Source organism: Carya illinoinensis, chromosome 7 (genome assembly GCF_018687715.1).
Source record: "Carya illinoinensis cultivar Pawnee chromosome 7, C.illinoinensisPawnee_v1, whole genome shotgun sequence".
In the NCBI taxonomy this organism is placed as follows: Eukaryota; Viridiplantae; Streptophyta; class Magnoliopsida; order Fagales; family Juglandaceae; genus Carya; species Carya illinoinensis.
This window is the reverse complement of record NC_056758.1, coordinates 27,366,912-27,381,338: the sequence shown is the minus strand read 5'-3', so window position 1 is coordinate 27,381,338 and position 14,427 is coordinate 27,366,912. Positions and strand designations below refer to the sequence as shown.

Below are 14,427 nucleotides of genomic sequence, written 5' to 3'. Positions count from 1 at the left end.
GCATTAGACTAGTTAAATTGAAAAAGTCAAATCATTGAGCTAAAAGAAATCCAAAGGAAAAGTCATCTTTGGCGTTACACTATTTATAGGGCAAATGATTATTTTATATAAAAAAAAAGACTCGTCTGTCCAACTGTTGCACTTTCCTTTCCTCATATTTTGCTCAAGCTAAACCCTTCCCTCATATTTTGCTGCACTTTTCTCTCTCTTTTCCCACTACACCAGGTCGACACTCCCTCTCTCCTCTTCTCTCCATTTTTTTTTTTTTAGTTTCCTTGCTTTTGAGGACAACCCAGGACTCATCGATTTCTCTACTATTGGCGTAGCTTAGGACCCATTTGGCAGGGACAATTGGAGGTGGGTGAGAATCGACATTGAGGAGGAGAATCAATATTCATGAATGTCATGTAGCAAGACCACTTTCTTAATATTTAGAGGAAAATTAATGAGGTATCGAAGAATAATTTCAGAGATACATCTATATTTCCATCTACACTTGATGGAGATTTGTAACTATTGGGCTTGATTATCTGTTAAGATTTTAGTAGTTACCTAGCCACTTGTTATGGAAAAACATGCGGTTGTGCAACAACTATGTTTTTTGATTTTTGGGTAAACATCGCTAGTATTTGCATGTGGTATGTATGGTAGCTAATATTTAATAGTTTTTTGATTTGATACTAGAATTGGACAGTTTTGTATTAGATGGAACAACTGAACAAATTTGATAGACTTTCTTTTGGTTAAATACTACAACTGGATAGATTTTGATTTTGCAATATGTTAACCAAAGTGACATGTTTTGTATTCTAATGTTAAGTTTGGAAATGGCATGTACAGTGGGTTGAATTTATGTTCTCTATTGTTTTATATTTGCACTAAGTTTGGAAATAGCATGTCTAAGTTTTGTATTTGCACCAAGCTTGGAAATGACATGTTTTGTATTCTAATATCAAGCTTTATATTTGCATTGAGTTTAAAAATAGCTATTATTTTATATTTGCACAGAATTTGGAAATGACATTGAGGAGGGGATTTACCCCCTTCCTTGGGCTGTATAAGAGTTTAGCCCCTCCCCTAAGGCCTAAGAGTTTGATAGGTAGCCTAACATTATACCATAAAAGATAAGGGGTGAGGCAAGGCTCGAGGAGGCCTATCAAGTGTGATGGTTGGACATACCACCCACCCAAGCAGCAACCCACGTCGTCAAATAGCAGGCACACCGCATTAAATGGTCAGAGGAGCCAACACGCAATAGAAGGATAGGCACCTATACACCTTTAGGACAAGGTAGTGCATGCACCCCCACTCTTTACCTGCCGCAAAGGACATACTAGTGAGCCATACACAATGTGGTAAGGCGACGGGGTACATGATAGGGGTGGAAGTTTGCCACTCGTGCAATCCCCTATACACCCATCCGAGACATGCCAAGCAAATGATGGGGACCACCAGGGTTGTATATATAAATGCAACTCGAGCACAAGTATCTCTCTTAGGAAAACCCATTTTCTCCATATATTCATGCACAGAGAGATAAATCTAACTTAGGCATCAGAGGTATCCCTCACCACCCTAAACCCTCATCTCATTCAGTCTTGTAGGTGATAGTATCGAGTTCATGGAGTTGTCCAGGCTTTGAAAACATGACATCAACAGTGGTGTTGTCTTTTGAATTAGTGTGTCATTCGTATGTCGGCAACAATACATTCACAAACCACACATGAGTAGGAGGAGATGTTGAAGAACATGGAAACAAGGTTGATTGAAATGGAGGAAATAATAAGAAAGCTAATTATGGAGGTGAGAAGCCTTCGATAATAAAACAAAGGGCGAATGATGAGTACAGGGAGGATATTGGGCCAAGCCAGAACAAGCATGCTGAGTCATGAAGCGCAACATAGATGGACGAGGAAGAAGAGGAAATGAAGCAAATGCACCATGAGCTGCAAGGGTTCATGGACAAATACATGAAAAATGGCCATTAGAATGGGTGCTTCCTCATCTGTGGACCAGCTACTTACTAGCACCGATCGACTGTATAGTGCAGAGGTCATGGCAGCCCTCTCCTGCCCAAGTTCAAAGTTCCTAACTTGAAAATATGTGACAGGTCTAAGGACTCTCTTGAGCACTTAGAAACATTTAAAGCCCATATGACCCTGCACGAGTTTCTAGGCGAGATCATGTGCTAGGTTTTTCTCTTGACATTGAAGGGTGCAACAAGAGGGAGGTTTGGGTCGTTGCTTCTGGGGTTTGTTGACGAATTTGGAGAGTTAGCCCACCTATTGCTGACATAGTTCATGGCAAGGAGGAAAAGAAGAAGGCCAGTGGCATATCTCTTAACCGTCAAGCAGCTCGACGATGAAAGTCTGAAGGTGTACCTATCTCGGTTCATTAGGGAGTGAATTAGGATAGAAGACCAAGATGAGAAATCACTTTGGCCGCCTTACTAGGAGGCATTTGCCCAAGAAACTTGTTCATGCAGAGTCGACACGAAACAACGCTGAGAGAGTTCATGGATCAGGCGGACGGTTTCATTAATGTGAAGGACACTTTACGGGCCTTGACATCTCCTAAGAAAATCAGCTGGAGCAAGTCGACAAAAAGGCTAGAGGGTTAATGAAAGGGAATGCCCTTGAAAAAGTGGGAAAAGACTTGCAAGATGGCTAATTAAAAGGCAATAAGTTAGTCCGAGCACATGGCGGGAAGCGCATGCACACAAGCCTAGCCATGCAAGAAGACCATGCATCTGCCTCGAGAGTAACTTCCCAACAAGGCTAGAAGGATTAGTGGAACTGGTCATACCACAAAACTAACAGGCACAGAATCGAGGACCGCTACACTTTGAAACAGAGGGTGGAAGAATTGTAGCATCTATTGATCCAGCACCCCATCGAGGATAGAGAACCCTTGTATTGAGAAAACAAGCGTGCAGAATAGCGAAGAAGCTAGAGCCCTAGGAGGTGTAAGACTAAGAGAGAGCCACCGCATAACCTCTCACATTGGGCCCCATCTCGCCCACAGAGTCCAATGGGCGTAATTCGCACGATGGCAAGGAGATATTCGGGTGGCGGCCTCAACTCATCAAGGTGGAAGGCCTATGCCCGTAGAGCCAGATACAAAGAGGTCTTTGCAACAAGGGAGACCCTGGCTAGTCAAAAGCGACACATAGGGGAGCTACCATAGTGTTCAATGAGAAGGATATTGAGGGCGTCATCCACCCTCACGACGACGCCTTGGTTGTAACTTTGCAGGTTGTAAACTTTGTAACTAGAAGGATCCTGATTGATTATGACAATTTTGCCAATATCCTGTTTTTGGATGCATTCATCAAAATAGGAATCAACCCTGACCATTTACACTCAACTCCGATGCCACTCAACGAGTTCTCCAGAGACGTAGTGCAGCCAATTAGGGTAATCACCTTGTCGGTGTTGGCCAGAAAGGCACCCACAACCTCTATGACCATGATAGACTTTTGTTATGGTAAAGACATCGTCCTTATACAATACAATATTGGGGTGACCAATGCTGAATAGCCTCAAGACAATTACGTCAACTTACCACCTCAAATGAAGTTCCCCATCCCGTTAGGAGTTGCCAAATTCAAGGGTAAGCAGGTACTTGCTCAAGAGTGCTACGCCCAAGAACTGAGATCTGGGGGCAGGAGGTGCTGACTCTCGACGAAGTAGCTAGCGCAATAGGCCCCCTACCACCACCTAGCCTAAATGACTCTGATGAAGAAATTTGAGTCGAACAGACCCTTCAGCGAGTAGAACTGAATGAACCCCTGGAATTAGTACCTGTAGATCTAGAAAAACAGGTGCAACACTTTCACTTGGACGCCAAAGATGAAAGGCTGAAAAATAGTTGGACTTTCTAGAAGAAAATAGGAGGGAGATGGCAAGAAACAAGAGGAAAGTTAAGCGATACTCCAAAAAATGAGTTAGACCCAGATCTTTCAAAGGCGGTGATTTACTGTTAAAAAAATTGGGATGTCGATGCAAGAAGAAGGAAAGTTGGGACCATGCTAGGAGGGACCTTATATAGTAACGAGTAGCAGCGGGCCAGGCTTGTACGACTTGAGAGATGAGAAAGGAAGTGAGGCCCAAACATCTAAAGAAGTTTTTCCCTTAAGATTGTAACTTGCCAATGCATATGTAAGCATTAAATTATGAAAATGAATGTGTTTTTCTCTAAAGATGCCTCCCTAAATTCAACAGAACACTATCGAGTCCTTTGACTAGTTGCGAAGTCAGGTCTGGCAGAACTCCACAAGACTTACCCTCATGGACTATCGAATACAAGTCCCTTGACTTACCGATCTTTATATAACAAGTCGAGTCCCATCACTCACCGCGAAGTCAAGCCGAGCAGAAGTCTTTAGGACTTGCTCTCACGGCCCGTCGAACACAAGTCCCTTGACTTGCTGACCTTTATGCAACAAGTCGAATCCCTTCACTAGTTGTGAAAGGCTAGGTAGACGTCCTTAGGACTTTCCCTCATGGGTAGTCGGACACAAGTCCCTTGGCTTTCTGACATTTGTGCAACAAGCCGAGCCCTTTAATTTGTTGCAAAATTAGGTCGGGTAGAAGTCCCTCGGACTTGCCCTTATGGTTTGTAAGACACAAGTCTCTTGACTTACCGACCATCTTGCACTAAGCTGAGTTCTTGACTGGCCACGTAATCAACCTAGGCAGAAGTCCCCAGGATTTGCCCTATAGTCCATTAAACACAAGTCTCTTGACTTTCCGACCTTCGTGCAAAAGCCGACTCCCTTGACTTTCTGCAAATTCAAGTTGGGTAGAAGTTCCCAAGACTCACCCTCATGTCCCGTTGGACAAAAGTCCCTTGACTTGCCGACCTTCATGCAATATGCTGAGTCCCTTGTTATCCACGAAGTAAGGTTGGGAAGAAGTCCCCTAGACTTGCCCTCATGGCCCATCGGATATAAGTCCATTGACTTGTCGATCTTCATGCAACAAGCCGAGTCCCTTGGCTTGATGCGAAGTTCAGCTAGGCAAAAGTCTTCAAGACTTGCCCTCATAGCCTGTTGAACAAAAATCACTCAACTTGGCAACCTTCATGCACAAGTCGAATCTCATGACTCATCGCAAAGTCAAGTTGGGCAGAAGTCCCCAAGACTTGCCCTCATGGCTCGTCGGACTTGTGACATAAGTCCCTTGACTTGCCAACCTTCATGAACCAAGCCTAGTTCTTTGACTCGCCATGAAGTCAAGCCGGGTAGAAGTTCCTGGACTAGCCCTCATGGCCTATCAAATATAAATACATTGACTTGTTGACCTTCGTGCACTAAGCTGAGTCCCTTGACTCGCCACAAAATCAAGCTAGGAAGAAGTCCCTAGCACTTGCCCTCATGGCTCATCGAATACAAATCTCTTGACTTGCCAACCTTTGTGTAACAAGCCAAGTCCCTTGTCTTGCCACCAAGTTAGGCAAGGCCAAAGTCTCTAGGACTTACCCTCATGGCTCGTCAAACACAAGTCTATTGATTTGCCGACTTTCGTGCACCAAGCCAAGTCTCTTGGCCAGTTGCAAAGCTAGATCGGGTAGAAGTCCCTGCGACTTGCCATCACGGCTCGTTGAACACAAGTCCCTTGACTTGCCATGAAATCAGAACTAGTATAAGTCATAATGACAGCGAAAGAATTGCAAGTGTCATTTATAGCAAGAATTACATAAAGGAAATCTCTATTTTATTTAGTATTGGTGTCATTTATAGAGGGAACCACATGTGTTTACAAATTGAAAAATATAAAAATTACAAGGAGTTCCTAAAGTTCGGGAGGTAGAGGAGGAGGAGCTTCAGGGAAGGCAGCAGGCACCAGGTTCCTGCTCAGAGTCCTAGTGAAGTGAAACGTTTGTGAGTCGGGCTCGAGAGAGGCCAAGTTAAGAACCCTCAAGTTAGCCCCTAGGTTCTAAATAAGGTGGTCCCACAACCTCTTGAGACCCTTTTTATAGCCGTAACTCTATAGGCCAGGTCCCAAACGTCCTAATCCTTCTTCAACTAAGAAGCGATGTCCTTTCAACGAGATTCCTAGGCTTGGATTTGGAGGTTGCTGGACTACACCGCATCCTATGCTAAAGATAGCTCAGTCACTAGGTCTTTGATCTTAAAGTCACACCTCCTCATGGCTTCCTTCTTGCATTGTATTGCCTTGGTCAGTTCGGTGAACTTGCCCGACATCCATGGCTGTTGGGCATCAGTGTTATGTTGCTTGGTCAATTGCACTTTATCCTCACGAAGGACATTAAGAAAACCCTTGAACTCCCTTAGTTTTACCTTGCATTCATCCAGTTTGGCCAGGAACCAATCCCTCTTGTCTTTCTGGAGTCAGGCTTCCAGGCAAAGGAGTCGTCTTGCCTCCTCTTGTGCCTTGGACAAGTTGCCCCTATGGAATGTCAGCTCCTAACAAGCTTTCTCTAGCTTGCGCTTGCTTCATGCACAACTAACCTCCAGCTTGGTCACACTTTCCACCATGGCATCTTTTTCATGAGATGCCTTCTCTGCTTTCTATTTCGCCTTACGAAACTCCAAGTAAGCAAGGCGAACGAGTTACTGGAATGCCCGAGCCTTCTCCTCAAGCTCCGCCCTCTCTTTCACGATCATGGTAGCTAGTTGGTCGGTTCCTTGGGAAAAAGGAGGTTGAAAACAAAGGTAGAAGGAAAAACCAGGTAGAACCAGATAGAGAGGCTAGAATAAGTCTTATGGATACCTACAAGAATAGTTTGCTTAACTTCTTGGCCTTGGCCTTGGCCTTGACTGCCTCAATCGAATCCTTATCCCATCCTCTCGGATGGCTTCCATCATCGGACACGGACGGGCCAACTTCACCTAATTGCTATAAAGGTCGAGAGGCCTGTGAAGGGCCAACACCACCGGAACCTCCTACTGTTGCTTCTTTGTTTCCTGAGACAAGCCTAGGCTCCACGGTCTCCTCAGACACATTCAGGGGGACATCCCCAACAACTTACCCTTTCGAATCCTTGACCTCGAGGATCCTTGTTTCCCCCAAAGGAAGCCCCCATTGCTCGAGCTCAGCCCCTTCATCCTTAGGGCGCACTGGTGACTCTTGTGGGCCAGGAAGCTCTCGTACCATCTCCTCTTTGGGCATAACTTATTCTCCTCCTCCTAGGTTGGACTCCCCCTCCCATTGGTTAAGAGGCGCCTCAAAGGCAAAGAACGAGGGAACTTCAAGTTAGGAGGTTTGGCTAAAAGGGGGCAGGGATATGGAAACCTTGTCGTTGCTGAGTTTAATGACAAAGGGATATCTTGGGCTGCATCATCTCAGTTGGGACTTGTACTTGACGCGACATCTTCAATAGCCGTTTCGGCCAAGAACTCATTGGGAACACCTTATGGCTCCTCAAGGGTGTCCTCGAAGGGTGCCACCATCACGGGAACTCCTCTTGGAGCGAGCTTAACCCCCCCCCCCTCCCCCCTCCATAGCACCTTGGTTGACTCTTCTCCCTAGGATGGGCAAATGACGAGTTGGAAGGCCTCTTTTGTCTTAGGTCAGCACGGGCAAAGGACGAGTTGGGAGGCCCCATAAAAAAGTGCTGACCTAGGATGTAGGAACAATCTGTGGTAGTAAGGTGGCGCTAAATGTTGTAGTTGGTTAGCACAATATCCGAATTTGAGTCGTCAAGGTGAGCTTTAGCCCAAGACAGGATGACCTCTAACTTGGCCTCCTCTCGATCAGACAAAGAAATAAAGATTGACTTGTCATTCGGAACAACTCCATAAACAACTCAAACTGGGAACTCTTGGTGGATGGCCTCCCCCTTGGGTTATTCCCAGCCTAAGTTAGAAATAAAGAATATGCGCTTGGTCGAGTCCTTGATGTGAGAAAAGTGCTTCTTCAGGCCAGAGATTCGCCTCCGATAACAAGCCTTGAAGTTGCAAAGGTTACTAGTAAGATGCAACACCTTGTACACAGAAAGGAATTTCCTCGCAATCATATTGGGATACTCCTCGAACTTAGGATTCAGCATGAGGCAAAAGATCATGCAGCTTGTGATCAAGCCCTTTTAGAAAAACTCATTTTCTCCGGATATTCATGCATAGAGAGACAAATCTAACTTAAGCATTGAAGGTGTCCCTCACCATCCCAAGCTCTCATCTCTTTGAGTCTTGCAGGTGATAGTGGCAAGACTGTGGAGTTGACCAAGTTGCGAAACACGATATCAACATATATGTTTTGTATTCTAATGTTCAGTTTTATATCTACACTAAGCTTGGAAATAGCGTGTATGAATTGGACTGAGTTTGGTGTATGAATTGGATTGGAATAACTGCACAGTTTGTATTAGCTTAGCATGCCCATCATGGTTATTGAAACTCTTGACATTTTTGTTGTGTGAAGAGGTAAAGAACAATTTTTAGATTTTTTCAGTTTCTATTGCTAAAACACATGATGACAGTTTTTGTTGCTAAAACTCTTGGCATGCATGAATTGGACAGTTTTTAATTTTTACAATGTTCAATGGAATTGTCTTCAAATTTTTCCAAGAAATCCAATATGGAAACCACAGTTGGACAATTTAGATGTAATCTTATATAAAAACTCCATTGAACAATTTTGTGCATGTATTGGACAGGATTATGAAGACAATTCCAAAATTTTCAATAGTAGTTTTAGATAAGATAAATTAATGTCCATTTTACAAAATATGGACATTAATTAACATTGGAGTGTATTTGCAACATATCGAAAAAAACAATTAAAACGCATGATATTATATTATTATTTGGACTTTAGAATAGATAGTCCAATGTGGACATATATCTTGAATGGCTTTGAATTTAGCCAAAAGCTTAAGTTTTAGCCAAATTTTGACTTTGGCAATGGCTAGACCATTGCCAATGCTCTTAGAGGAGAAAACCCAATATACTCTCCCTTTGGATATCTTCATTCTAAAGATGACAATAATTGGGTTTTATTCCATGAGTACTATATATGAAGGAGATGCTAAGTTGTGTTTTTGGAGTCTTTTTTACATGTCTATTGCCAACTAGAAAATTCGCACATTCAAAATGAAAGTTATTTTTAGCAAAATGATTCTATAAAAATACTATATAAAGTAGTTGGCTTCCCAACATATATAGAATTTCCTCCATCCATCGTTCGGTCTCATGAATTTAATTTTGCAATGCATTTGGGTTGGCTGATAAATTCATTTCAAAGCCATATATCTATATCCGTGGCACATATAAATTTCGAATCTATAACACAATTTTTGAAGCGGAAGCTAGCGTTTGTGCTGCATGTTATACATTCTTTGGTTAAATGCCTAGAATTTGATCATTTAAGTTTTAAGGTAATTTTAAGAGTTTGAGACATGCATTTCAACCTTTCTTTTCAGCTTATATACCTGATCTTTGTCATATTTCCTCTATATTTATAAATTTCTTATAATTATTAATCGATAAAATTGTGTTTAGATTACTTACACCAAATGTTGTTTATATCCTTGTATCTTCCTACACGTACAAGTAATGACTGTTAAATTATTTACAAATCATATATAGGAGAAGAAAAACAGGTCCAAATTAACCCTTCAGCCCCCTTCGTCCCACACACAGATCAAACCACATTAGAACTGAGAAAAGACCAAAAAATATTATAAAAAAAAAAAGTCAATATCTTTCTGATCTTAATGTCTGTGTTTTCCACATACCAAGTGATGGAGAAGACTTCGCTGCTATTTTTACAACTTTCTGCTTTGGTTGTCGACGCTGCTTTCTGGTGGCATTTTGATCTTCAGCAGTAGTAGCACTGGTAATTTCTTTCACTAAATCGACTTTGACTATGTGATGATCAGAAGTTCCTTTGGAAGAGAAGACTGAATATGATCCTGGAACAAACTTGTAGGGTGAATTTGGGGATGCCAATACGTAATCTACTCGAGTTCCATACTTGCATGTTCCCTGCACACCTGCATGCACGCATGTATATAGATCATTAGCTCCAGCTAGCTAGTCGTTAATGATCATGAATACTAGGGTAAAAGAAATCCATTTTCTAGACTTTAATTTGGCCAAAAGAATATCAGATGACAGATCATTTCGTACTTTGGCCTTTGGCAATCATGACCACTGACTCGCATTCCCCTGCAAATTCCTTGGAATCTGAATACTGTTTACTCTTCAAAAACTTCATCACTTCCACCTTTGGTGTTGGCTTTCCAATCTCCTCATGATACTGCACCACATGAATTCATAGATGAACATAAATATAGTTTATCAGTTGGGTTACTGTGGATACCATACACTATAGTTTTCTAATTCTTGTTATATACCACACTCGTAACACCGTACTTTTATCCCACTATGCATGTTTATGTGGAATTTTCGATCAACCATTTATTTATTTATTTGGAAAAACACGCATCAATTTAAAGTTTATGGGTGGTGACAAAATAATAGGATAAAAGTGAGATGAAAGTGTAGTATATAACCTATGATAAAGGTGGTCATGTTACATTTACCTTCACAATGTCAGTCCATCTTTCTGGGGAGTAATCTGTTTCATCGAGTGAATTGATACCTCCAGCTAAAATGTGAGGCTCATCACTAGAATGGATTATGGCATTTACCTGCTTCATCCGCCAATTCTCATCAAGATTATCAAGAAGGGTGCAGTTGAAGTTGACTTCTCCCATGTTTGGTACAATAATCGTGGCCTTAAGAACATTCCTGTCATGTCCGGAAAACACAAAGGGAGTTGAGTTCCATAATCAACTTTCTGTTTTCATTATTTTTCTGTTCTATTGTCAACAACCAAGGAAAGCTACTCGTATAAGTCGTTTTCTTTTCTTTTTCTTCTTCATCAATAATTGTGTCACAGCCAACAGAAAGAAGATTCAAGGGCCTTCTATCTATTATTTTGTCTTTGGAAAAAGTTAAGACTAAGAATAGTAAAATTGAAACCTTCAGGGAATGCTGCATTTTAAAGAAATAGGTGGATTGGCATCCCTCGTATTTCTCAATCATGTTAATAATTTAATAGTAGAGCCTATCGACATTGCAGTCATACCAATGTGCAACTTACCTAACATCCATATTTTAATTTTCTTGCTGCGGATACTTCATTTTCTGTTTAAATAAATCAGATTCTAAAGCCAGAAAGTAGCCGAGAAATATGGCATCTGGGGTCTCTCAGTCATGTTTACAAAAGGTAAAGATGGGGGGGGGGGTGTATTTGTCATTATACTTTTTCCACAAATAAAGAGGTATGATTATATGTTAAAGCTTAGGAATTTGGTTTATTGATGCAATATCCTTTCAATTCCAGTTATGGAATTGGATGGGATTCCCCAGCCAATGGAAGAAATGCTCAGACAATCTCAAACATGATAAATATTTTTTAATTTAGCACTATATGGCATTCCTTACAATTTCAATTCAGAATCAACCTAGAAAAACATCAGAACTGATTTGGAAAAGTCCAAGGGATTTTTCAGATTAGTAATGCATTTCTCAAAAAAAAAAAAAAAAAAAAGAAAGAAAAAAGAAAGTAATACTAGATAGTCTTAAATGCAAGTCCCGCATACTTCTTTTAAAAAAAAGTTAAGCCACTATTAAAAATTAATTTTTCATGTGGCTCACATATTTATCTAATTTTTTTTAAAGAAAATGTGTGGGACTGTACGTTTAGACTGCAAATATCATTTAAAAAATAAATAAATAAATAAAGATACACAAACTAGAGAGTTTAAAGTAGGATTGAAGTGCAACTTTATTACTAGCCATTTGTATTTAGATTTTTTCTGGATTTTGCCAAATAGGTTCGGCTTCTCATCCTTTACTTATATATATATATATATATATATATATATATAAAGCTTCCCATCCTTTACTAATCCAGAGTTGGTCACCTTGAATAATTAGCTATGAGTTTTGGAAACAACTGAGATTATCATCTAGAAAGCGGCCCGTCTAGAAAAGATAACTGAAGAGAATTTAGAAAAACTGAGGAATAGTCTCCAGTTTTGGGCCTTGGCATCCTTGCATACTACAGCTGTAGCTGGGATTCTGACAGGACCGCTAATGTGTCAGAGCTGTTCGTACATAAAATAAAACAAGTTGTTGGAGTTTCAGGCTTATATGTACATTAAAAATTAATTATCTAAAAACTACTGCTTCAATAATTCTTCTTCTCCTTAAGTTCTTTTCACCGTTATAATCCTATAATTCTGAAAAATACATACCTTTGGGGAAATGAAGTTTTGATACTGAAAATTCGCATAATTCTATAAGAAAAGGTTTGGAAAAATGGGTAACTTTTATATGGAAAATAGTAATCCTGTCATCTTTGTTATGGAATCAACACAGATGTGCCTTTAAATGCACCGCTTTTGTTTGTCAAGAATTGAACGCAGCATATAATTCTGAGATTCTCCAAGTATACAGATGTGCATTTAAATCTGGGTAATCAGTACTAAAACAGAGAAATTCTGAAAAAATAAAAACGGGAGTGACTAAAATTCCAAAATGGGTTGAATGAAGATGGGGAAAGAAAATAATACTGACCTGAAATCAGAATCATCGAAGATCTTCTGTACTTTCCATCGGCTAATCGGCCACCTAGACAAGATGGCATTGCCGTACTCCGGCGCCCAGCTCTCTGCAAACACATAATTCATTCCCAAAGCACCAGCCAAATCTGACAGAGGTTTCATGGCCTTTTCTTCCTCTGCCTTCACATCTTGCAGAGCCAGTATATCGGCATCCAATTCTCTCAGCACTTCGAGCACACTTCTACTGCTTCTATAGCCCTCGACATCTATACCATTTACCATACTCGTAGAGAAGCTCGCAGTAGATCTTAATGGAGTTTTCGCTCTCAGAATTCTACTTATTGTGCTACTCGAAGCAGCGGTAGCAGAAGAAGAACCTTCCCTCTCATCGAAGCTCATTTGTCTATTCCGCAATAAAGAAATCTCGTTATCGGGCAGATTTATCGACACACGCAACTTGGATTTTCTAAAGTTTTGCTGGGTTGAATGAGTGTCTGTGCCATTCATGGAATTTGGATGCAGTGGAGATTGCTTTAGAATACTTTTGGGACGATCATTCGCTGACTTTGCTCGAAAATTCACGTCCAAAGACCGTCTGACCTTCATTATATCTCCGTTTTCATTGCCAAAACTTGCGGTCTTCTCGGTCTCAGGAACTGCAGGTGCCATGGAGAACAGGGCAGCATTAAAAGTGGCTATCCGTATCGATTTTAGACCACCCAGTTCTCCATTAGGATGAACCGCTGCCGACCCATTAACGCTCGATTCTTGGTTTGCATCGTGTTGAGATTTGGAATTCGTTTTCCCGAACTTTTTTACCTGAATCTTGGGCTTGGTCCGGCGGCGAACGGGCCAGCGGAGGCGACAGAAGAGGCGGCGGAACTTGCCATTGAGGAGTTTAAGCATTGGAGACAAATGGGAGTATAACAAAAAAAAAAAATAGGGCTCTAGGCTTGGTGCGAGAGAGCACGAAAAATGGAGAGAGGAAAAAATGCTAAAAAGTTGCAGTCTTTGGCAGAGTTTGTGCTCAACAACTCTGTCTATGGTTTGTATTTGTTCAGAGTTTACCTTTTGTAGGTAAATAAATAGGCCAGGCACCAAAGATGGGTTGGTTGATCAGAGGCTAGCTTTCTTGGTTTCTTAGGAGGTCAGGAAGAGTAAGAAGTCAGTCCTCTTGGAATGGGTTGGTGACACTTGGCAGTCAACTAGGGGGTTGAATATGAGGTAGAATTTGTGTGTGATAGGTGGACACCAGGAGGGTGCTAGTGTGCTACAATGGCATTGCCAACTGCTCCAAATACATAAATGGGGTATTCTGGGTGGGCGTTGATTGCACGGAATTTGGTTTTGGATTTAGATAATAAACCATTGAAAGAAACTGGAGAATATTAAATGCATATATGTATTAAAATAATCAAGAAGACCCAAAAACTCTTTGAAGTCAGTCATTCATGCAGGTAGGATCCTTGTTTGGAAAGCCGCGACGCTGGAAACACGGCGTATCCAACTCCCATGCACCACTGGTGGAAGTGGAACCCCCCCTTTCTTTTCCTTTCCTCCTCACCCTCACTGACCAGCTTGTCAAGAAAAAAGATAGAAGGATCTTGCTGGCCTCATGAAATCCAGGGGGTGAGTTGGTGTGGGCTCCTCAATTCTCACCTTTTGAATGGGCCCCATCAGCTTGGTCAACAATGGGTGTACATTACCTGTGTTAGTCATTCTGAAAAGTTGCATAATAATTCCTTAATAATGACCACCCCACATACACCGCACATCATTTTTCCATATCCTTGTGCTGTTGAAAATGCAGTTATTATGGAGAAAGAGAAAAATTTATTTTTTACTTGATAAAAAAAGTCGTAAGTATATCATTTTACTTGATAA

General features: G+C 41.2%; 1 protein-coding gene across 1 annotated transcript; it reads right to left on the bottom strand.

The window, feature by feature from the left end:
- Positions 1–9,471: 9,471 nt before the first annotated feature.
- LOC122315132 lies at positions 9,472–14,082 on the bottom strand. The gene is made up of 4 exons (XM_043130903.1): positions 12,557–14,082; positions 10,513–10,720; positions 10,097–10,226; positions 9,472–9,960 (listed from the first exon to the last, which is right to left on the bottom strand). The coding sequence occupies exons 1-4, from the start codon at positions 13,447–13,449 to the stop codon at positions 9,662–9,664; spliced, it is 1,530 nt and encodes a 509-aa protein (XP_042986837.1). The 5' UTR covers positions 13,450–14,082; the 3' UTR covers positions 9,472–9,661.
- Positions 14,083–14,427: the final 345 nt, after the last annotated feature.

What these genes read in the sequence shown, in the direction of transcription:
- LOC122315132 (XM_043130903.1), bottom strand. Translation starts at nt 13,449, where the DNA reads ATGCTTAAACTCCTCAATGGCAAGTTCCGCCGCCTCTTCTGTCGCCTC. An exon ending in GATGGACTGACATTGTGAAG is followed by an intron (nt 10,227 to 10,512) that starts GTAAATGTAACA and finishes CATGTGGTGCAG; the next exon opens with TATCATGAGGAGATTGGAAA. An exon ending in CATGATTGCCAAAGGCCAAA is followed by an intron (nt 9,961 to 10,096) that starts GTACGAAATGAT and finishes GCGTGCATGCAG; the next exon opens with GTGTGCAGGGAACATGCAAG.